A 25238-nucleotide genomic window follows, 5' to 3' on the forward strand; every position below is an offset into this window, starting at 1 on the left:
GGTGGACGGCTGAGTCGTGATCTCCCTCACTACCACTTGTTGGAGGGTTCCAATATGAGGTTACCGTAGGACCATGAGAGATCTTCAGCCAAAAGACACAATGATACCCCTTCTGGGTGACTGTGCAAACGCTAGTATATCCCCATCACTTGGACCATACCGTTGCCACAGTGTAGTGGTTGTGTGCGTGCTTTTGACTGAGAAACGAAGGCTGTTCTTAAATGGGCTGCAGCACAGGTCTCCACTGCCCACTGCCTACCCAAAAACTTGGCTAATATAAAGGCTGCTAGGCATGGAGTAAATTAAAGAAACTAGAATTGCAAAGGTATTCACACCATGTAAGATTATCGCTCAGTCTTTAAGACCCACAGAGTGGGTGAAGCTGAAGGAAACGCACACCTACAAAACACAGCACAGTAGGTTATTATGGATGACCAAATACATGAAAATGACCTTCACCATGGCTCTACCACACTAATTCTACTCTCTTTCTTGCCCTAGCTGATTCTTGGCCTGGCGCACATACAGGCGGCCAAGGTGACTGTCCCGGACGTGTTGGGTGCCCTGCTGATCCACGGGGCTCCCATTGGAGATAACAATTTATCGAATTACACTTGGAGATTGCGGAGGGATGTTACTTGCCAAGAAGACGAGTACAAGCACCCAAGTGGGGCATTCTGCTGCAAAATGTGTTTAGCAGGTAAGAGGGTTAGGGGAGAGTGTGAAAGGATGACTACTTGTGGACACCATGAGTTGCACATGGAATAGAAGAAAAAGCAGAGGGTCAAAAGGAAAGCCCCTCTGATACATATGAAGTTACTCATGACCGCATCAGTAAGAGTAGACGGTGGTAAAGCACTGAGTAATGGAGGTGGTAGTTGAAAATCCATTAATGGAAATAGGGAGATGCTTGTGTGCGTTGGGGTGGGGGGAGTAGGGCACAAATGGACTTCAGGACATGGAGAGTGACCCCAGAAGGAATGGAGTGTGGGTAAGTGCGACTTAAAGCTCCCACTGTATGCTAAGAGGCACTAGTGGGTGGTGTAAGATGTGTGGAATAATATTGTGGAAAGGCCCTCTGTTGAAACTGGGAAGTGCCCCAAGATGGAAGGGAGCTGTAGGGAAGGGTAAAAGATTCTGCCATCTCTGCTGTGCATCATGGGAGCCCTACTGTGGTGGAAAAAAGCTGAAACGATGAGTCTCAGGAGTAGAGGGGTTGTTGGGAAGAGGGAAAAGACTGTTAAAATCTGATTGGCACATTTGGACAGTGCTAAAATATGATGGGATGAAACCTGGCTTGGGTGGTGGTTGACAAACAATGAGTGGGCAAGGTCCCTTCTTGGCACTGAGACACATTGGGTATAGATTTGTGACCTGGGGGAGAGCTGAGGGTATGGACTTGTATATGTTGAATTTTAGCTTGGTCCCAATCATGTATGTTTATTTGCTTTATCCCCATCCCCCCAGGCTTCCGCAAGGTGTCAAACTGCAAAGGCGAGGGCCAGGTGACCAGCTGCCGTCGCTGCGAGCAGGGGTCATACACAGAAGTGCCAAATTATGTATCCAAGTGCATGCTCTGTGATGCATGCAGGAGAGGTGAGAGGCTGGTAGGGCGTCATTGCGTACAATCATTGTGTACTATTCCACATGGTGCGTGAGGTGTGTGTAGCACGCGCAGTGTGAGAGGTTTTGGAGGTAATGTAATGTAATGTAAGGGCACATTTCTATAGCGCGGCTATCACTCCAAGGAGCATCTTGGCGCGGTGGACCGTAGCCAGATGGACTTGGCCGGCAGACTGCTCGGAAATCAGAAGGCCTGCGCATTTATACTAAAGCTTTACAGGCGGTGTCCGTAAGATTATAAATCCAGGTTTTCAGAGATTTCCTAAACTGGCTCTCCGCGGGGATTTGCCGGAGATGAAGAGGGAGCTAGTTCCACGCCCTAGATCCATTCACTGCAAGGGATTTCCCTCCCTTGGTGATCAGCTTAAATTTAGGGCTCGCCAATAGATTCTTATTTGAGGACCTAAGATTCCGTAATGGCAGATACCGTCTGAAGCCATTCGAGAGGTATTTGGGTCCTCGCAGATGGAAGGCCCTGAATGTGATGACCAATATTTTAAAAAGGATGCACTTGTGTATTGGCAACCAATGAAGGGCGTTAAGCGCAGCCGAGGCGGACGACTTCCTCGGGCATCCAAGGACTAAACGGATACAGACTGGGTGTGAAATATCCATAGTGTAAGACGTGTTTGTTGAGTGGAAGACACTGTAATATTTATAATGTGCGGTGTGAGAGTGATGGGCTCTTGGTGTGTAATATTCAATCAGTTTTTATTGTTCATTGAATTAAAATGCCAGAACTAAAACAAAGACGGTATCGCCTCTTAACAAAAGGTTGTTAAAAAGACAATTTCAAGACTGGTTTTGTTTAAAGGTCGGAAATTTCCTGTAATTGTTTCCATATACATTTTGTAAAGCGCACGCACCAATAGTAGCCAACCAAAAATTGTATTACCCTATCTAAATTTAAAATGTGCATTAAAATACCCTTTATTTAGAGATTTTTTTTTAGAAGTTGTAATCTCTATATAGATACGCCCTTTAATGACCTACAGAGAAGCTTGAATAATTCCCACTCCTGGCTCTTCGTGTAGAATCTATAAAGCCTGCTAGTCGCAGTAGTGTCGGAAATGTTACTGCTTTATAATTTAAAATCCTACCACATTATAAGAACAAATACAATACACCTATAAATACAGTAATGCAACTACACATACAAATAGGCTGGTAACAGCCCTCAAAACTAAATCTAAAATGGCACTAATCACTAGATCCCACAATCTTAAAGATCAGACATTTCACAAATTTACCAATCATCATACAATTTATGGTGGAGGAACAATATTTGACTGCCTCTGCGATTTGAAGTTCCTGCATTATAAAATGTTAAGGTCTAAGCAGCCTCTTATCTTCTGAGCAAAAAAAGGGCAAAGTTAAAATATAAATGAGGGGTAGATGTATCAAGCCTTTGCCGATTCGCAAAAGGCTTTTTTGCATTTTTTGGAATGTATTAAAAAATCGCAAAATAAGGAATCTCAATTTGCGATTCCTTATTTTTCTTAAGCATTTAAGGAATCGCAAATTTTGCAATTCCTTAAATGCGATGTATGTGGGATTTTGAAATTGTGAATTTGGGTTAAGAAATCGCATATTACCACCAACTTGTAGTTGGTGGTAATTTGCGATTTCATTTAAAAATGCCCTATTTGGCATTTGTGAAGGTTGCATGTGACGCAGGTACATTCCCATAGGGCATGTATGTGCGCCATATGCAAACACATGTAAATTTCAGGGGTGCAGCAGGGTGTCTTTGAGACACCCCTGTACCCTTGAAATTATTCTCAATATGCAAATTCGCAAACTGCGATTCGCAAATTAAGAAATATTTCGTAATCATTCCTATGGGCCTCCTGGCCATAGGAATGCATGGGAAATTATTCCTTATTTGCGAATTCGCAAATAAGGAAGACTAAGAAATCGCAAAAAAATAGCGATTTTTTTTTTTTTTACATACATTACATTTTGCGAATTCTAAATAGCGATTCCTTACAAATTGCTATTTAGAAATCGCAAAATGGAATTTTGATACCTCTACCCCTAAGTCTTTCATATAACCACAGAGGCACATAACTTCCACTTTTCTCGGAGGGGCCAAAGAGAAGAACAGATGTAACAAATATGTAAGGCTTTTTAGAACCATGATCCAAGTTTTAGAAAGACACATTTTCGAAACCCACCTAACTTTAAAGGGTATGAGGTGGGCAATCTTTATTTAATTAAAAAAAAATGTAATAATTGCATTGCACCGTCATTTATAGACAGTATATTTTCAATTGAAACTAGCACAAAATTTGCACAGACATACAGTTTGACGGATAAAACTACATTGCAAAGAAATGATAATTTGTGGAAATCTGGTTTCAATGAATATTTATCATTTGCGCATCATCGAGTAAAGTTCCTAGATTTGTTTTGAACCTATTAAGATCTTTGTTTCCATCACACTTAAGAATTACAAACAAATGTGCTTCATTTTAGCTTTCCTAACTGCTGAATGTGGAGAGTTCATTTACAGGTATTCACGTTTTGTTCCCTTACAAAAAACACTCTCTGAACCCCAACAAGACTGTCGCTTAATTCACTTTACTTTATTTTCTCCGACTGAAAAGTGAGTGGAGGTTGTAAACACCAATTGCAATGTTTAAAAAAAAAAAAAAAAGAAGCAGCCATTTTTTAGAGGACACGACCTGACATTTGACCTCTGTCGGTAAAACACAGCAAATGTGACAAGATAAACATAGAATTTAACCCCTTTCATGCGCTGCAAATTTTCGTAGCTGTGCGGGTCATTTACATAGTGGGCGGGATTCGGACGGCCCCGGCCGTCGTGAGCACACGGCCACCACGACGCATGACGGCCAGGGACCGTCATGAGCATGCAAGGGGTTAAAGGCTTTTTTATTTATTGCTTGGACTTGCGCGCGACCCACTGGAAATCGCCTCACGACCACTAGTAGGTCGCGACCCACGTTTGGGTCACACTGCCCTAGGTATGTAATACTCATAGAGAGGTGTGCATATTTGGATTAGCTCATTGGTATGTAATATGCAAAGTGTCAGAGTTGTTTGTGCCTATGTAAGGCTAGCACCATTGCAGAATATGCAATGTGTAAGAAGTGTGTATATGAAAGGTTCGAGGACGTGTGATATTCATTGCATTGAAAGTGTTTGCAGTGTCCTAGATTAGAGTATGCAATAACCACTCAACCCTGTTTCTTTCCAATCACTTTTAACCTGCTCGTTGCTGATGACGGATCCCGGCCGTCATGAGTTACGGTGGGCGTGTGCTGATGACGGCCGGGAGCCGTCATGACCACGCCCGCGATCGGAATATGCCGCACAGGCGCGGAATTCCGGCCGCAGCCAGGGGGTTAAATATATTCTTTCCTTAGGGAAAAAAATTTGATCTATATAAATACAACATACTTACGTGGAACGTTAGCTTTCAAAACCACAGGGAGTTAGGAGATACTGAAGTCTGTTTTTCTATGATGTGTGATCACTGTAGGCCATGTGTGAGTAGCTGCTCCTCTAGGGGACACCTCTGTTTTCTCATGTATTGTCTTTCACCTTCTACAGGTTTGGGGCAGATTGAGATTTCTCCTTGTACTACCTCTAAGAAGACTGTCTGTGGATGCCCCGGTGGGGAGTTCCAGGCGCAAGTGGGAAGTGACTTCCAATGCAAGCCATGCAAAGAGTGCACGAATGGGAAGACCTTGAAGATCTGTGAGTAAAACGCCATCCATGCCTCCCCGAATACCCCAGGCTCCCTCCACATTCTCAGTGACACATGTTAGGGCCCTGCACCCCCTCACTATGCTGCGGAGACCAACCCCATGACCCGCTAGGTGTGGCACTTTTGGGTATAGTGCAATCTATGGACAAAGTGCTTCTAGGCACATCAGCCATCCAGGAGTCGCTGCATGGGATTGTTTTTAAAGGTTTCAGGAAATTGGAGTGATGTGGGACAAGTGTTTAAGGTCACTCCTTACCCGCAATGCCAGAAGAGAGATTAACATACATGAAGGCTTCCTTTGATTAAGTTGAAGTGCCAAGATGTCCAGTCATTAAAGGGTTGGCAAAAAATTGATAGAAATGTATGACTTTCAGGGTTTCACCGTAAACCAAAGGTTAGGTTATTAAATATGACTTTAGATGGACATAATTATTTGGCAAGTAGGTGGATGGGCGCTTGTTTCGATAACATCCTTTCGAAGAGGGTACGCAGGTAGAGAAATGCCACCCTTTGTTGGGTTTGTCCAGAGTATTGAACGCCAGGAGTGTAGAGGTCAGGGTGTCTTTCATGTGTTTTGTCAAGAGTATTGCAGGCCAGGTGTATGGAGGTCAGGACGGCTTTCATGTGTTTTGTCAAGAGTATGGAAGGCCAGGAGTATAAAGGTCAGGGACGGCTTTCTTGGGTTTGTCCTGAGTATTGAAGGCCAGGAGTATCGAGGTCAGGGACGGCTTTCATGGGTTTTGTCAAGAGTATTGAAGGCCAGGAGTATAGAGGTCAGGGACGGCTTTCTTGGGTTTGTCCTGAGTATTGAAGGCCAGGAGTATAGAGGTCAGGGACGGCTTTCATGGGTTTGTCCTGAGTATTGAAGGCCAGGAGTATAGAGGTCAGGGACGGCTTTCTTATGTTTGTTTAGAGGATTGAACACTAGGAGTGTAGAAGTCAGGGGCAGCTTTCTTGGGTGTGTCCAGAGTATTGAAGGCCAGGAGTATAGAGGTCATGACGTCTTTCTTGGGTTTTTCCTGAGTATTGAAGGCCAGGAGTATCGAGGTCAGGGACGGCTTTCATGGGTTTTGTCAAGAGTATGGAAGGCCAGGAGTATAGAGGTCAGGGACGGCTTTCATGGGTTTTGTCAAGAGTATTGCAGGCCAGGGGTATAGAGGTCAGGGACGGCTTTCTTGGGTTTGTCCTGAGTATTGAAGGCCAGGCGTATAGAGGTCATGACGTCTTTCTTGGGTTTTGTCAAGAGTATTGCAGGCCAGGGGTATAGAGGTCAGGGACAGCTTTCTTGGGTTTGTTCAGAGTATTGAAGGCCAAGAGTATAGAGGTCAGGACGGCTTTCTTGGGTTTGTCCAGGGTATTGAAGGCCAGGAGTATAGAGGTCAGGGACGGCTTTCTTGGGTTTGTCCTGAGTATTGAAGGCCAGGAGTATAGAGGTCATGACGTCTTTCTTGGGTTTTGTCAAGAGTATTGCAGGCCAGGGGTATAGAGGTCAGGGACAGCTTTCTTGGGTTTGTTCAGAGTATTGAAGGCCAAGAGTATAGAGGTCAGGACGGCTTTCTTGGGTTTGTCCAGGGTATTGAAGGCCAGGAGTATAGAGGTCAGGGACGGCTTTCTTGGGTTTGTCCTGAGTATTGAAGGCCAGGAGTATAGAGGTCATGACGTCTTTCTTGGGTTTTGTCAAGAGTATTGCAGGCCAGGGGTATAGAGGTCAGGGACAGCTTTCTTGGGTTTGTTCAGAGTATTGAAGGCCAAGAGTATAGAGGTCAGGACGGCTTTCTTGGGTTTGTCCAGGGTATTGAAGGCCAGGAGTGTAGAGGTCAGGACGGCTTTCTTGGGTTTGTTCAGAGGATTGCAGGCCAGGAGTATAGAGGTCAGGGACGGCTTTCTTGGGTTTGTCCTGAGTATTGAAGGCCAGGAGTATAGAGGTCAGGGACGGCTTTCTTGGGTTTGTCCAGGGTATTGAAGGCCAGGAGTATAGAGGTCAGGGACGGCTTTCTTGGGTTTGTCCAGAGGATTGAAGGCCAGGAGCATAGAGGTCAGGGACGGCTTTCTTGGGTTTGTCCAGAGGATTGAAGGCCAGGAGTGGTAGTGGTCATGGATGGTGATCTCAGACAGCACAGACAGACACAGCAGGATCCTCACACTTCTGAACCTGAGATTAAGGTCTAGGCCGCAGCCCATCTTCTGGGGACGTAGTAAATTTGTTCAGAGACAACTAATGCAAGGGGACGCACTTCTAGGGCACATGTTGAGCCTGTCCAGGGACTATTTAGAGTTTAGTATAAGTCTTTCCTCCCCACCCACAGTTGGCACTAAAGCCTTCCTGATTCTGAACGAGAAACCCTCCATGCATGAAAGCTGTGATAGATCTGTTCTGAGACCACCGCACACCTCCTTTGAACACATTGAAAACCTAGCCCACTCTCAGGGGAATTCTTAAGTTATGCACCAGGGAACATGCTGGGTCTGTTATAAGCCCACTAGAGATGATACACCAAGTGCACTTGCTACCACTCCAAGTACATATCCTGAAAGCATTCTGAGGTCTCCTGAGGACATACTACGTTTAACCTGTGTCTGTTTCTGAATCCCTTTCTCGTTGTGGATCTTTGCAGGTGAAGGGTTCCATGACACAATTTGCCAGTGCAATAGCGGATTCTTCCATGATATAGAGCAGACGTGCCGTCCATGCAATGAGTGAGTATCCCATCGAGCAACAACCCTACCTATTTTAATATGTTGGGTGCTTTGGTTAGTATTGCTCTTCACTGGTGATTGAATAGGGGTGTTAGCTTCTCTGTGCCGCGGGAGTAATACTGGGCTTGTCCCCCTGTCTGACTGCATACTAGCACTTCAGTATGTTGGAGTAGATAATGCCCTTGCGTCCTACCTAGTTACCTATTGTATCCTGTGTCTGAGTTAGTAAAGTGTTTACCCCATGATTATGGAACTAACTTTCTGAGCGCCCGATTCACAGAACTAACTTAAGACAAAATCCTAAACTTACTACCATTTTGGTATTCACAGAAAGCACTTACTCATTTCGGTATTCACAGAAGTTAGGAGTCCTAACTTTAGGACTACTAAATGCCTTCTGTGAACACCGAAAGTCTTAAAATTAGGATTTTTCTCAGTTTAGCAGTAGTAAAGTTAGAAAAATCCTAATTTTAAGACTTTCAGTATTCACAGAAGGCATTTTGGAGTCCAAAAGTTAGGAGTCCTAACTTTACTACTACTAAACTGAGAACAATCCTAATTTCAAGACTTTCGGTATTCACAGAAGGCATTTAGGAGTCCTAAAGTTAGGACTCCTAACTTCTGTGAATACTGAAATGAGTAAGTGCCATCTGTGAATACCAAAATGGTAGTAAGTTTAGGATGTTGTTTTAAGTTAGTTCTGTGAATTGGGCCCAGTGTGAGTATTGTATGTAAGTGACTGTTTTGGGCTTTATCTTGATGTTGTAATGAGTGAGCACTAGTCCCATCCATGCAGTGTGCCAGTAATTAGACCAAAGCACAGTTGTAAAGACACATTGCCTTCCCTTGTATCCGGCTATCAATAGATATAGAAAAAAGACTACACTGAGTTCCTTCACATGTGCAAAGAGTATCATTTTGGCATAGAGGTGGAAGAGCTACTTCAGCTGCGGCCCGTGCAGGTAAGAGTGATGGGTCCGGGTGGGGGGGGGTATTTCGACTGACGATGGAAAATTTTATGAATAATGAATTTACCCTCATCATCATCCGTCGAAATCCCCCCTCACCCAGCCCCACTGCTCTTACCTGCAGGGGCTGCCGCGGATCTATTTCTCCCTGCTATGAGCTATTAGTGTGAGAAGGTTTACATTATTGGCATTGGTTGTAATGAAAAAGGGTGGGAAGAACAGAATGCCTTCAACACACAGAAAGTATAAAACCGAGCTGGATTTAAATAGTTATAGAAAATGTGTTGTGGAACTCAACACAGTCCTCCCAAGAGACAGCCTGTAGCTTAATTGTGTGTCCAGTGTTGGAGAAACTATTTTATTTGACCCTATACCAATGAGCCGTATGACATTTACCATACCAATGAGCAGTACGACACTTCAGGATAACAAGATTTAGGCAATTGCATCTAGCGGGTTTCTGGGGCAGGGACGCGGTCTCTGTGATGTGTTCTATTTTTCTGGTTCCGCGTGGAGGTCCACCATTAGATTGAGTTATTCTCCTGACCGTGTTTGCTGTTTTTCAGGTGCCGGAGTGATGAATGCCGTGATCAATGCCCTCTGGCCATACCTATAGAAAAACCTGTACCCAGGGGTGAGTAGTGAAGAAGTGTTCAAAACTGGGGCATGCTGGGCTCTGAAGCGATGGGTCGCGAGTTCTCATCAATACTTGTTCCCTCTACAGGTACCCCACCCCTCCTGATTGCATTAACAGCAGTTTTCGGGGGCTGCTTAGTTCTCGTAGGAATTTGGATCGTCTGGAAATTTTATTATCGTTCTTCTTCAACTTTCTATAACCCAGGTGAGTGGGAGTGCCTGCTTGCTGCATTAATGCTATTCGTATACGCAGTATACGCCATTGAACGGTTGCTTGAGAGCATTGTTGGGAGCGAGGCTAGACTGGTATCTCAGTGGTGCAGGATAGGGGCAGGGGAGATCAGCCATACACTAAGAGTTAGCAATGGTTACCTCTGAAAGACAAAATTCCAAAAATAATTGCCCCTGTTGAAATGCTAGGGAGCGGACAGGGGAATAACCAAAGAAGACCATAAAAAAAGCCACCTCCGCAAAGTGTAAAGAATCACAGTATCCTTATTCAGTATTTACAAATTGCAATTATATCTGTTCTATATGATACAAATCAGAAAATATAAAACACACTTTCATCACTCTCCTTGTATTACACGCTGCCATCCCCCATCTTAAAAGACCAACTGCATTCACGCCACACACATCCCCATTCATTCCTTATCATAAAAATCCTTTCGCCACATGCACATCAACAATATTCAACAAAAGAAACTGTTGCAGGGGGACAGTGATGAATGTCTATTTTGTGATTTCTATCATTTAAAATAAGTATAATTGTAACTAAAAGAATTGTAAGTTATAATATATGTTTATTTGTTAGAATGTAATTTTGAGTGCTGATTTTGTGATTCTTTACATTTTGGGGAGGAGTTTTTTTTCTGGTCTTTTATCGCTGAAAGACAGCCGGGCCATTCCCTGTGGTCAAGTCATATATCACATGTTTGGTTTCAGCCTTTATGGGGATGTTTCAAGCCGCAAAGGTTGTGGGAAGAAGCTCAATAGGGAGGAGCATTCACATATAAGCATCTGTCCACAATTGGATGGAGAGTCTGTTATTAGTAACTACCATTAGGTGACAAGGCGGACAGATCTGACAGCCTCAGATGGTAATGTAGAATGTCACCTGGACATCTTGGCTTCTTGAAGTTGGCAGAGTTCTGAAAGTTTTGAATTCAACTATTTGCCTGATTGAGAGTCCACCAAGTGGTTTACGGTCGGGACCTTTCGACTATGTTCTTCTGTTATGTGCTTGTTAGAAACTGGTCACTTGTCTTGACTGAGGGCCATATGTATGTGGCCAAATACCGGTCGGTAACGGCTGATTATGGCCGTTCCCGAACGGTATTTGTAGTTTCAGATGTAGGTGGCCAAAATATTACCGAATCTGTAAATTTACCGATTCGGTAATTTACAGAATCGGTAAATTTACCCAATCGGTAAAGTTACAGATTCGGTAATATGGGATGTAGGTGGCACTGGAAACAGTGCCACCGGCCCTTAATAATTCGTTATTTACCATCAAATTCTATTTGATGGTAAATAACGAATTCCTGTGTACATGCACATCTGTGCATGTACACCTGTGCCATGTGGCACACATGCATGCCCTGAGGGCATGTATGTGTGTCACATGGTACACAAGCCTGAATCCGGGGTGCAACAGGGTGTCAAAGGGACACCCTGTCCCCCTTGTAAAATCGGTAATTTTACCGAATCGGTATTTACCGGTTCGGTAATTGCCAATGGTTCCTATGGGCCTCATGGCCCATAGGAATCAATGGCAATTACCGAATCGGTAAATACCGATTCGGTAATTACCGAATGTTACCGATTTGGTAAGTATTTCGGTAAAAATACCTACATGACATTTACCGATTTGTAAATACCGAATCGGTAAAATTCGGTATTTACAAATCGGTAAATGCCATTTACCTACATATGGCCCTATGTGAATTATGTGGTCATCTTGACTTTAAGGCCTTCCTCATGGCTCGGTAATAGATGATACAGTAGAGAAGCTGCGCAATGACCAAGCAAATCCGTAGATAAAAACAACTGGAGAGGAAAAATACCATAGAGGCTGCGTTTTAATGTCATTTTCGAAAAAAAGAGACTTTGTCATTGCGTGCGACTGTCAGGTTGCAGATGTTTTATTTATTTATGTTAAGTAGTTTTATATAGCGCCGACATTACCCATGGTGTTGGAACGCTGTAGCATTACAAAAGGCGCACGGGTTACATAGTCCTAAATAACGGGCAGCAGAAAGATTACCGTTGCATGGCTGGGAAGGTGCCAAATAACATTGTGGTCGAACGGAAGGACCCAGGGCACAGAGGATCACTGCGGTGCTCTGAGGTAGGCAGCGAAGGCTTTTAAGGGACCGCTCAATGAAAGTAAAGTTGGGTCTGAAGGTCCTAAAATCCCAACCATCAGTCCTAAGCCATAACCAGTTCGGATGTATCGGTTGTGAGCCTACTTGAGAAGGTCCATGGCTTGGCAATGTTGCCCATGTCTTGAATACTGGTTTATGTATATGTGATACATGCAGCTGTCCAGGGTGCAGCTGCTTAGGATGACCACAAGGGGCATTAGGTGGTGACAATGTTGGTCCTTCCAGGACTCCGTAGGTGAGGCTTGTAGAGACAGGAAGCCAAGTCGACCTTCTAAGACCATGTACGCCATAAGGAGGCAACCGACTCGACGCGCTTCTGACGTCACAGGTCAAAGAATAAAAGGGCCTTGGAGGGTGAGAGAGGAGTGCAGGTGCCCTTTCAAGGGACGAGTGGAAGATGGAAGAGCTCCTCCTCCCCTTAAGGGTTCACAGAGGAGGTAGATGGGAGCAGGTGAAGCAGAAAATGGTGTCTCAGAGAGTGAGGTGTTATATACGAGACAGAGAAAAGAAAGGGACAGAGAGAGCTAAACAAAAGAGAGAGATGAGGATAACCTGAAGATGGCAAATTCTTGTAAAAATTATAAACGTGACAAAGTCATGGTACACTGTTGTCTAAGTCAGTCCATTTGCTTTAAGCCCCCACCATACAGTCCCTCTTATCTTACTGTGTCTCTTTTAAGGCATATTGTCAAATTGGACCCCATTTCCTGCAAAAATATGGCTATGTTAAAAAACGATTTTAAGTTGTGGTAGAACCCATCTGAACTAAACATTTTGAGCCATACAATCTCTTACCCAAGACACAATTACGGAAGATCAAACCCTGACAACTCAGCCACTGATTGGAGGGGGTTCCCAATCAAAACCCAGGGAAGCTATTTTTGGAGTCAAAAGTGAAAGCACACATGTGCCTATTATGAAGAGTTGGTTTTGGGGGGGGAATGTCCATGGCAAGGTGAAAGGATGTGTACTGCTGACCTGAGTGGTGAAGCACATGTGGTTTCCGGGGTTCTGTTTTTAGCAGCCTCACTCGAACACCTACCTCCAGCCAGGACATGAGTGACAAAAGACATTACCTGTAGCCCATGGTCAAGTGGCTCATTGCTGCTGTGTTCCCCTTCACTTAAAACACTGCACTCTTTTAAGCATGCTTGTCTCTGTTTTTAATGGCATAGTACATGATCCTCTGGCCAGTGAATGGCACCCCTTTGATAGCCCACCCCTCGTTTGAAGACCTCTGCTGTACACAAACTACCTACATGTCACTCAAGGCGGTTGTGATGTTCCTTCCTCCTTCTGCGCACTCTAACAGTGGAACCACCTTGAGTGCTTGTAGCAGCAACAAGGTCCCACAGTCTGTCCATAATGAGTCTTTCTTCTGCTGTGTTCAGCCTTGCCCATGCATGTCCTGGCCCCTTTGATGTTACACTAGTACACATTTTGAGTTGATGCTGCGTGCTCCAACAACCACAGACCAGCCTTAGCACGTCTCATGATAAAAAAACTAACTTGTGGAGAAGCATGCTTGCCCCCACTACCCTGGTAAGCCGGAGTACTTCTGCCACTGCTGACTGTACAACATTTCGAGGACACTTCTTTGACCCAGTTTGAGAGGACCAAGTCCTACGCTGAACATGAACTTGACTGGGACTGACAATTTAAGCATGCGGCAGAGTTTTGATATTACGCGCACTAGGACCCTTGCGGTTCTGGGCGGACTCTAAACAGGAATTACGTAATCTGCTGGGAAATGTTAAGGTGTGGTTTTAAAGGTTATGGCACAATGCGTGCAGTGTGTGGTTGTATGTTGAAGAATAAATAAAGGCTTATGTTGCTGAGTTCCGTGTGCAGCGCATTTCATTTGCATGCTCCCGGGCTGGGGAGGATGCTACCCTTGCTGTTGTGGTTGTTGCCTCAAACTGGCCAGTTCATAACTCTGCAGGTTCCTATTAAATAAGCAATGGTGCGCCATCTCAGACGGAGAACTTGTGACTTGACTCTGCTTTGAGCGGCACTTTAACCTGGCGCGGCATAGCACTGGTTATCATTACTCGGGCGGAGAGGAGACAAACAGAGCTGAAAGAGAGGGAGGATGAAGAGAAAGAAGGAACAGGCTGACAACAGAAGGTGGAAGTGGGAGAGAAGGAAGGTGGAAAGTAGTGGAGAATGGGTGAAAATGGAGAAATGGAGTAGAGGGAGTGAAAGGAGAAAAGTGATGAAACTGGAGAACAGATAGACAATAGAGGGGATTTCTAACATTGGCACCCAGAATTTGGAATGCCTTACCCCCAGAAATCAGGCTTAACCCGTCCATTTATGCTTTTAAAAAGGAAGTTAAATCCATCCTCATGGCCAAATACACGAGTATGGTCTGCTGAATCACTGTGTTGAAATACAGTTGCGCTCCCAACCACAAGACACTCACTGATGTTAAACATAACTATACTGTTCTTTTATTATATTCTTTGTACTTTTGTTTTGGATCCGCTCATACCAACTATGATGTTTTTTGGTATATTCTTTGCACATTTGTTTGAATCTACTCTTATGGCCTGTATAAGTAACATTTACTGTTTGTATAGCGCTATGATATCCGCTAGGATCTTGTTTGCGCTTTATAGAACTTTCAAAATAAATAAAATAAACAGGGAACTTCGAGAGAAGGGGAAATTCAAAGAATAAATAGGAAAAGATTCAGGAGGAGAGTGAAAAGGGGTGTTAGGAGAGTGAGCAAGGTGGAAAAGCGGTATTGGGAGAGATGAAAACGATCATACAGATGAGAGAGAACAGAACAGAGGATGGGAAGCAATAGAGATAAAGGCACAATGGAGAAGAGAGAGCGGAAAGAATAAGGTAAGGGAGCAGAGGGAGACCTGTAATGGCGTGGAGGCAATAAAGAGTGAAAACATAGGTTGTAAAGAGGAAAAGGAGGAGAGAAATTGTGAAGAAAGTGGGGGAGATTACAGGGAAAGAATGAGAAGAGAGTGAAACAGCGAGCATGTGGTGGGAGAGAGAGAAAGGACCAAGAAAGAGGGAACAGACAGGAGGCACAGAAAGAGAGAGAGAACAAGCACAAGAGGTGAGTTTAGCAGTGCTTTTGACATGTCGTCTTTTTGTTTCAGTGTCTCCACAGTCTTCTCCAATAGACGGCGGCACGTCACAGGTGAGTGGGAGCAAAGCACCCTGCTTGAGGGGTGGAGGGCTGCGGGTAGAGAGGTTACCTGTCTCTCCTTCCCTGGTCTGTAATTCACCTGCCTGACACTTTCTCCAACTGTGGTATTTCTCTGTCTTTCCTCTGAGTGTAATCCTTGAACACAACTGCTTGTGAGCTCGAAACTGTACCTCCTGATTTCCCAAGTAATGTTTGTGTTTTCTGGCCTGATACCTTACCTGATGTGTGCCTTTGCATAGCAGAGACCTCTTTCTCTTATGCTGTGGCTCAAGAGGTGGTGCTGTCTGTGCTCTGGATAGGAAACACTGTCTTGTGTGGCACAGAAACTGCTACATTTGCAATTCAACGAATGGTCGCGCTCCCTAAATCCACTGGAGCCTGTCGAAAGCCTGCCCTATCCCTAAGCGTTGCAGCCCACCCTTTCCAGCAGCCGTTGCACCCCTTGAACATGTGGGTGTTTGGGTCCTCGGGTGCAGCCATCCTGATAGGACCCTTCCATTTCTTAACCATGCTATCTGTCCCCAAAAACTGGGCCAGCTGGGCGACCTTCTTTTTCTCCATGCTGGTGTGTTATCTTTGCATATGACCTCTTTCCCTCCATTGTCAGCTGTCTGTGAATCTCTTTTATCCCCACTGACTGTGGAGAGAATATGAAAACGGATGTACGACATTACAACGCATGCTTTTACCACGCATGCCTTTACATTGCAGTTTTTACAACGCATGCTGTTACAACGCATAGCGCTAAGGGGTGCTGGATAGTGAATAGTTTAATTTACTATTCCAACTCCAGTCCCCGTGGATAGTAGGGAAGGTGTTGGATAGTAAATTAAATCCATTCCCTATCCTAGAGCGCCCCCCAGCGCAATGCGTTGTAATGACATGCGTTGTAATAGTTGCGTCGTAAAGGCACTGCGTGGTAAAAGTTGCGTTGTAAACGATGTTTCTCTATGAAAACCCTTGTTCTCAACCAGTGAGTGTAAGGCCCAACACCAACAAGTAGCCACATGCTGGCTCTCGTATTTACTCACCATTTCAAAGTTACAAACCAATAATCAACCTTTAATAGTGCCCTCTCAGACAATCTAGGTTTATTGGACCAACCATGCTGAGATTTATTAAGGGTTTGAGACATATGTTCCCTCCCAAGCTGTTTTTGACGCAACAGTGGGACCTTAATTTGGTCTTGACATTTCTTATATGTAAGCCTTTTGAGCCAATGCATAGCTGTTCGCCTGATCTCATGACCTCAAAAACAGTCTTCTACATTGCATTACATCATCCTGACAGGAGAGTGAACTTCAGGCACTTCAGTGAAACCACTGCACACCACATTTTTCCTGGACAACTTGGTGCTGAGGGATGGAGTTGCATGCATGCCGAAAGTCTGGACTCCCTCCTTGTTGTGCAATTGATCCCACTACCAGCATTCTTTGCGCCTTCATCCTTCAAAGCGGGAGGAGAGGCTGCATTGGCTGGTCCCCAAAAGGGCTCTCAATTTATATTTTAATTATATCAAGAAACCCGTGTAGACGATCAGCCTTTTTTGGGGTTCTCTGGGGCGAAGAAAGGGAAGACTGTGCAGAAGGGGACCCCATTGAGATGAATAGTCGTCTGCATTGGGATCTGGTCAACAAGCGGCCCCTGGAAGGTTTGAGAGCTCATTCTACTACGGCTAAGGCTGCGATCACTACATTGAATTCTGGAGTGCTTGTCTTTGAACTATGATAGGCTGCGATATGGGCATCATTTCATACATTCACAAAACTCTACTGTCTTGTCGGCCATGGCTGATGGAAAGGCATTGTGCCGCTCAGTCCTGCTGGACATTTTGGTCTGAGTCCGTGCCACAGACCCACCATCATGGGGAGGTATGCTTGGGTATCTATTCTAAGGTGAGGAATCTGAAGTTAGATCAGCCATCAGAAAGAGCGTTACTGAGGGCAAGTAACTTGTACTGATGATTACTTCTATCTAACCGCAGACACCTCTCTCCCCTAACACTTTCTCATTAAGGATCTTTTTTGTAACAATTGCAAAAAAATCTTAAGTTAGTATTGAGTACAATGGTACCTAGAATTGTTCAAACTCTGCATCTGAGGGGGCTGACGCGGAATAAAAAAGCCAGATGTAATTGTGCATCGGGGTGATTACATTTGGCTCTGCGCCACCTAGCGGTGCGCTGTAAAAACTTTTTTGAAATCCAGACTGGTGTCTGGGAGTTATTCTAAGGATAGAAGTCTATGATTATATAGACTATCCACATTGAAGGTAAGTAACTTGCTCTTTTGCCAGCACATTACTTTTACTAACCCATCGGGTTTGTTTTTAGTAAAAATGGTATTGCAAAGTAGATAACTATCATATTTATTTCATCCTAAAATGTAGTATGCCAACAGCGTTTATGTTCTTATGCACAGAAAGGTGCTGAAATTATATTTATAAAGTATATTGAAGTTGTCTTGAAGTGCATCCCAAGGTCATTCTCATAGCGCCTACTTTTTAACATTGACATGCGTGCATAGGCACTAGTGATTGAACCCCAGAATCTGCCATTTCAGATGTATGAAGATGACCCTCCGATTCATCTATGACTGGAAACTAAAGCTAGCAACTTAACCAACTATTGAAAAGCGCCCAGGCCATAGTTACCACATGGCTGGGGTATTTTGTCTCTGCCTCATCTGTACCATAACCGAGGCTCTGGTCCTTAATGGATCAAACAATACGATTCCATTTGCCCGGCCTTGTCTGCCTTGGCAGCTCGCGCTTCTAAGCAGAGAGAAAGGAACTTGGAAGTAATCATTGATTTTTGTCCAACATGGAACAAGAAAATTCAGTGATCAAAGAAGCCAATTTCGAACTGGCCAATCTCTGTAACTAACCACTACGGTTAGATGAGTAGCTCTCTTGTTGCAACCTTCTCGGACTATTGTTTCGCGATCTCTCTTGTTCTGTCCATAAAATAAAAATTGCAAAATCTGACTGAAGATTCACCTTGCTTATTTGAGATGCCGGGGCGGTGCCGGGACGAGCAAAACCAACCTGTTTTTAAGGCTGTAGTAGTTTTGTGCATCATTGCATACAGTCTGTGATCCACCACCCCCGTTTGGCCACATTTTTCTCACAACTATCCTTATCATGAATAAAAGATTCATCACTTTCTGGCATCCAAACCTAATGGTAACATTGCATAACCTAATCTTATGTATCCATACACGATGCCCTATATCTTACCCACAAGTATTCAGTGGTGCAGTGCAAGATTCAAGCCAAACAAAGTTCCCACAAGTGGCCTGAAGTCAACAGAAATAAGTAAACAAATTGATAAATTGCTAAATAGTCTGTATATGGCTTTACCAATGCCCTCCCATTGTATAAGAGAAAGAATTCCCATAGAGAGAGAGTATTGTATTGTATTGCTTTGCTCTTATTACCCCTATGTGGGGCGCTGAAGTACTTGCCTACATGGGTAGCATGGATGGTGGAAGGATGTTGTCTTTGTTTTGATCCTATGTGGGAAGTGTTTTCATATCATGGTGATGACCACCGATGTGCTGTCATATGTAGTTTGTAAACTCTGCCTGGCCTCGGTATGCCACCCTGTTTTCTAACTCCTAGAAATACGCCCACTCTTTACCTCCTTCATGGTCGGTAATCTCTGGATATGGCCTCTTCCCCATGCTGTATTGTCTGTCGAGGACCTCTCTCTTCCTCCGTAAACTCTGGATATAGTGCTTTCTCTATGTTGACATGTAATCACTCTTTTGCTTCGCCGGTCTTCATTCTCCACATATGGCCTCACCTCCTCTCTGTAGTATGTAATCTGTGTTTGTGACGTCTTTTTACTACTCCTCATCCATAGCCTAGTTACTTTATAGGACCTTGAGGTTACTCTCTGGTGTTTGAAATCTCTATATGACCCTTTCTGTTACCTTATTGGTTCTAATGCTGCAAGTTACCCCCCTTTGCCCTCCAACCTCCACAGCCCCCCTCCGCAGGCTCTGTACATGGTCTCTCTCCTCAGTTTTGTAATCTTGCTGTATGTTCTACTTTAACCGCCCTCCTTGAACCACAGGACACCAGGGGGTGTGTAAACACTGGGTATATTAAAGATCTTCCCTACAACGTAAGCGTAGCTGTCCCTTAGCCAGTCACACTCCAGCTCACTTCCCTGGAACACTAGCTCAGGAGCTGGAACTTGGACATGTAGAAGTCCACATTCCAGGTTCCAGATGGAACAACACTATATTAGCTTGCCAACTCATAACCATTCTCTCTGCTTGGTCTTTTGTCTCTGTATGTGAGCATTTTCTCCATTTTAGTAATCTGTGTGTTTGCCCTATTTTGCTTGCCTGACTCCAATCTCTGTGCAAGGCCTGCCAATTCTGAATATGGCCTCCCTCCCCTTCCTTGTTTCCTGCTGTATGACTTCTGGATTGGTTGCTGTTTTGTGTCTGTTTTGTAACCATAAGGTTGCATTTTTTTTCATCTTCACCTAGATGGAAACTGGACTTACTAAGTCCACATACCTCCCTGGACAGCCAGTGCAGTGCTCGGATCCAGAGGTCCTGCTGCATGTGACCGCCCCGTGCACATCCCCTATGGTGTCTCAATTACCAGACTGTGTCAGTGATGCTGGAAGGACACAGCTTCCTGAGGGTGAGTAGATATGTGGCACATGTGGGTATGCCTAACTTGTCATTATCGCACCTTAGTGTGATAGTGTGCCTGGTGTATGCCGGCGTCTGTTTGTGTGCACGTGCGACAGGGCTTTGGAGATACAGCTAATGTGCTTATAGTTTGTATGTATTCTTTGCAAATGTGCCTTAAGTGCTCCTGTTTGGTGAAAGTTTATGTTAAATGTTACTAGTTATCTGATGCGTTGTTGAACACGTGTCATGAGGAACACTGGGGTGTGCGTTCGTCCCTTGGTACGCCGTTTGTTGGGATGCTAATGGTGTGCGGAGGTTTCGAGTGTTTTTGATGTATGAGTAAGGGTATGGCTGATGTATTCTAGTCTATGCACATAAGATATTACAGTGTGTGTGTATAAGTGTAAGTTATGTAAGTAGCCTGGATGTTCTTGTGGATGGGCTACTAACCTAATGGGTCCAGTGCCCACTTGCTCATATGTGTGAAAGCCTTGAAGTCTGCGCCTTGCTGACGAAGGGCTGAATCTCTTTATTAGATTATCGATCTTCGTGTCTTGCTTTACCTAGCCAAGCCTTCCATGCGTGGATGGCATTTACGACAATAATGTTTTACCAACATTAAAGTTAAATGAGATGCCATAGTTGTGCTGTGCATGGCCACCACTGTGCTGCAGGTGCACCCACAATCAAACGTGGTAACAGAAAGCTGTCTCACAGTGGTGCGTGTGCTGGCGGATATTGCACAACTTCAGAAAGTGCATTGTAACAACCTTCACAAGTCATCAGTTAACCCCCTTGGTGTGCCACATACAGGTGTGCAAGCGTGTGCTAGGATACGAATGTGTGCATGTGTTTCGGTACCTAAATTATCAAGCCCTTATAGTGGGTGTCACGATGTAAGATGTGTGCAAAATCTATGCAGAAGAGTGTTGGCATTGGGGTACGGAGTACAGACAGCATGCCGCCCTTTATCTTTTGTTTTAAATCGGACCATTCGTAGTACAATGCAGAGGTCTAAGCTTGTCATAGCTTCTCCGGGCCTTCAACTTTACCCAAAGACTGACATTAAAGCTTATAATAATAATAATAATAATACTGAGCTTATAAAGCGCCTGGTTACACTAGCCAGTGTGTCCCCGCGCTGTGCCGCTGAGGAACCCGTCCTGGCCTGTTCCTGTGAGGTGCCCACTCCTGGGCACCCCAAGGTGAAGCCAGGCATCCTAGTGGTAGGGCCGGTGTGGAGATTAAGCAAGCTATTGCCCAGAGTTGCAGAGTGGGGTCCATGATTAAAGTAGGCACCGAGGCGAGAGAATTATCAGGTCCGAAGACATTGAGCCCAAGACCCTGCCGCGACGGGAATTGAACCCTGGTCCGGGCCAGACCTCTGCATCAGAGTCTGCCGCTCTAACCAGTGAGCCACACTTCTCCTTATGATTGTATGGACGCTGTTTAACCAAACATTGCGCGTTGTGCTTGAGACACAAATCCATTCATAAGGCTAGAGTCCGTGCTTGTACCAACTCAACAGATTTGGGTAATTATGTTGAACTTTTTTTATGGGATGCACAACATTTTTTGGGTGTTCTATGTTCCTAGTGGTGGTTTTCTTTCGCTTTAGTGGACTGTATTGTGTATGTGGAGCATCGTACCAATTCTTTGTTGGTCAGTAGTGGAATTGTCAATGTGGGAATTAGAGTTGAGATCTAATTTGTTGGTGTGAGAGGAGTTGTGTGAGCCCCATGGTGTACACAGTGGATGAGAAATCTATACTTGTCCATCTGGAGCTTACCTACCCTGATAACTCATGTGGATTCCTTCTCTTCCTTCTCCCTCCAGACCCTCGTGTTCTCTACGCTGTGGTTGACACTGTCCCTCCACGTCGCTGGAAGGAGTTTGTTCGCCGGCTCGGTCTCAGTGATCATGACATTGAATTGATAGAGATGCAGAACCGGGACTGCCGTGAAGGGCATTATGAGATGCTGCAGAAGTGGCGATGCCGAACGGGGGTGGCTGGGTCCACTGTGGAGGTCATTAGCCGAGTGCTGCGGGAGATGGACCTAAGCGGCTGCAGCGAGGCTATCCAGGACGCTCTCCACCCTCAGGCTTGATGGATCCAGATCTTGCTTCACTTTCATGTGTGTGATCCAGAGATTGCTCCATTTTCAGTCTTGCGTCATCCAGGGCCCACTCTTCATTTTAGCCTTATCAACTCTCAGTGGTCCTGAACTCCCTCAAGAGACTGGTGATGTGATTGAGGCATCTCCTCAGCTGTGCAATTCTTGTCTCACTATGGAAGTCCTTTTCATCTCTTACTCATGACAATCTTAGGCCCTTGAACATTGGCCTGGCTAAGATCTCCTTGTGTGAGACATCTCAATGTCTCGTCTATCTGCTTCCGTATATTAAAGATAAGGTGCCCTGAAGGACAGTGAACAGTGTTTCAGAAAGGATGTCATCGATGGACAAGGAAATACTATTCTCCCTAGACATGCAGAACCCCAAATGTTGAATACTGAATGCCGGAGAATGAGGTGCAACATCTCGTCATCAGAGGACCGTCTTCATTTCAGGTGCAAACCTTGAAAAGTCAGGTTCTTAAAGACCTTTCAGCATAAGTTGGATAATAAATGTGTGAAGGAACTCTAGTATACTGCTTTCTTGGGCTATCACTACAATAATTCACTTGTTGGACTCCGCTGCTCCCACCCCCATTCTTCTCTTGTCGCAGTAGCCGACCATGCCTGAGTACCCTGCAGCATTTCTTATTTCTGGTTCGCTTCAGATGTTCACCAGTTTATTGATTCCTTTCTGGAGCCTCCAGCATTTATGGTTACCGGTCATGAGTTTATAGATGCTGTTCTACCAGGAGAGATGGGGAGGTTATTGTGACATTGAAACATTCTGTGTAGAGGAGGGGGTTGTTCGGAATGGTATCTCCAGACTTTTCTCTGGATATGAGCGTATTATCAGTGACGTTACAATACAACGCTCTCTCCTGGGAGTATATGGTTATTGGGATTGATAGGATGTGCTCTGCAGAGACCACAGTACGACATACTTGCAGAGATCGGGTCAGTGTTAGAATAATTAATATAGCAGAGATCAGAAGGCTATTGGTGACATTATCATATAGTGATCTCGGCATAGATCAAAAAATGATTAGCAACTTTTTCAATTTAGCAATATCTGCAGATGTGAGAAAACTACTGATAACATGATCAATAAAGCATTCTCTGCCGAGAACACAAGGTTAGCAGTTTTCGGTGCAAACCCCAGAATATTATTGTTAACATTGTCAGTATAGCATCTTCTACAGATTATCGGTCAGATTATCACCCTAGCAGTCACTGCAGAAATCAGATAATTGATAACATCAGCAATAGTGCTTTTACTGCATGGATCAGAAGAATATTGGTGACCTTTTCAATATAGGCATTTTGTGCAGTGAATAGATTTTTACTTGTAACATTATCAATAAATCATTGACTGCAGAGATCAGGAGGTCAATGGAATTCTCTGCAGAGACCACAATATTGCTGGTATAATTGTCAAAATTGCATTTTCCGCAGAGAACTTGAGCTATTGGAAAGATTACCAATATGTTAATCTATGTGGATATCAAGAGATTGCTTGTTATTTATAAAAGGTTATTAGAAAGGTCAGAAAATTGTAGATAGTGCTGTCAATGTAACATCCTCTAGAGAAATTACAAAGATAAGAACATCATGCTAGAGATCTGGGTACTCTGCAGTGGACAAACGTTTTATTTATAAGTCATTGATCCAGAATTCCCTCCAGAGATCAAAAGCATATTTATGACTTTTTTTCCCCCCGGAGTTTATATAGCGCAAACTTGACCTGAAGGTATCTGAGCGCTTTACATGAGCACCAGTTACGTTACACAAGGTCATTGATCCAGCGTTCCCTCCAGAGATCTTGTTATTGATTATGGTATTAATGTAGTATTTTTTGCCTTCTGCACAGAGTATTATTGTATTGCTCTTATAGTGTTTCCTCTGCTGATCGGAAATACTTTCATTGAATGTTAAATGTAGGGATGTCTACTGCGGCTGGATTAGGGTCGATGTAACTGTTGCCTTTTCTGGTGCTGCTCAGTTTCGTCTTCCTATGTAGAATTACTAATAGTGTTACATATGTATATATTTGCAAGTACAATACAGTACGTATGAACGTTATGTGCAAAGGCAAGATGCGGGTGTGAAAACATTTCCTTTTAATGGCCTCATTTCGAGTGCCCAGTAATTGTACACTAGGGTGCAGATGGTCTTTGAGCCTGTGTTTATTGTTAGCGCACATTAGAGGGTTTGCACACAATTTGCATAAGTGTATTTTCTTCTGGGTGCTATGAAAAGGAAATTGGGCTTGCAAAGCACTATAACACGAGAGAAACTTAGAGCTTTGTGCCGACCAAAACGTTGAATGAGGCACCAAAAACGAGTAATGCACAAAGATTAATTCAGGGGGATTTCAGGGACACATTGAGGATTTTGGGGGCCCGGGACAAATGGATTTTGGGGGTTGGGTCTGTGTTCGAAACAGCTTTGAATTTATGATCCAATTTCAGCTCTTTCATGCACTCTTTCTTCAGGTCATTAACAGTGCCCAGGTTACACTCGTCCAAATCCTGCTTGTTTTCCCATCTAATATTCAGGGACAGTGATGCGTGTTTTCAATATTGTAACACAGCTGCAGCTCACTAATATTACTGCAAATAATCTCTGTGACCAGGGCTTTAAGTGGGATGAAAAAACTGGAGGGTCTCTCAAGGGGGCGTGGCTAATGTATTTAAGGGCGTGGCTTAAAACAGGCAAGCTGAAAATTTGTGCTTAGCATAGTGTGCCGCCCGACTTGTCTTTTGCTGTTTCTGTCATTGCATCCAGATATATGATACAACAAGTAACATCATGCCTACAAGAAGTCAGGACTATTGGCTTTGTCAATGGTTGTTAGTTGCATAAGAAAAATAAGCAGATACTGTGGCTTGTATATAATATTTAAAAGGTTCCACTTAAAGTTCTGGTGAAACCACGACAATGTTGCTGCTCCTGAGTTCCGAAAAGAGAAGAGAAATCCAGAGAGAAAATGACTCTCTTTAAAGGATTTCTCTTCCCCTACAACGCTCGGAAAAAAAAACCGGACCTCCTGTGCCAGGGCCCAAAACAGAGCCCGATAGAGACCCGTTTCGAGGCCTCCTTAAAAAAACTGCCGGTGCTTAGACCCGGTGAGACCCGGCCCACTAAAAGCCCTGTCTGTGACACCCTTCCATTTCTCATATGTGAGCTCCTGTTTTGATCTAAAAGAAACTTTCATTATAATAATAATAATAATAATTATTATGGATGT

The 25238-nt window shown here is 44.2% G+C and overlaps 1 protein-coding gene across 1 annotated transcript in view; it reads left to right on the top strand.

Moving 5' to 3' along the window:
* Positions 1-24209, top strand: part of TNFRSF1A (TNF receptor superfamily member 1A) — a 106731-nt gene extending 82522 nt beyond the window's left edge. The window contains exons 2-10 of the mRNA XM_078651578.1: positions 502-700; positions 1468-1596; positions 5203-5349; positions 7975-8056; positions 9591-9658; positions 9749-9865; positions 15170-15210; positions 19722-19881; positions 21711-24209. Of these exons, the coding sequence (XP_078507704.1) occupies positions 502-700; positions 1468-1596; positions 5203-5349; positions 7975-8056; positions 9591-9658; positions 9749-9865; positions 15170-15210; positions 19722-19881; positions 21711-21982 (1215 nt within the window). The 3' untranslated portion in view covers positions 21983-24209. The remainder of the gene's footprint in view (positions 1-501; positions 701-1467; positions 1597-5202; positions 5350-7974; positions 8057-9590; positions 9659-9748; positions 9866-15169; positions 15211-19721; positions 19882-21710) is intronic.
* Positions 24210-25238: the final 1029 nt, after the last annotated feature.

Source organism: Lissotriton helveticus, chromosome 7, assembly GCF_964261635.1.
Source record: "Lissotriton helveticus chromosome 7, aLisHel1.1, whole genome shotgun sequence".
NCBI classification, from domain to species: domain Eukaryota; kingdom Metazoa; phylum Chordata; class Amphibia; order Caudata; family Salamandridae; genus Lissotriton; species Lissotriton helveticus.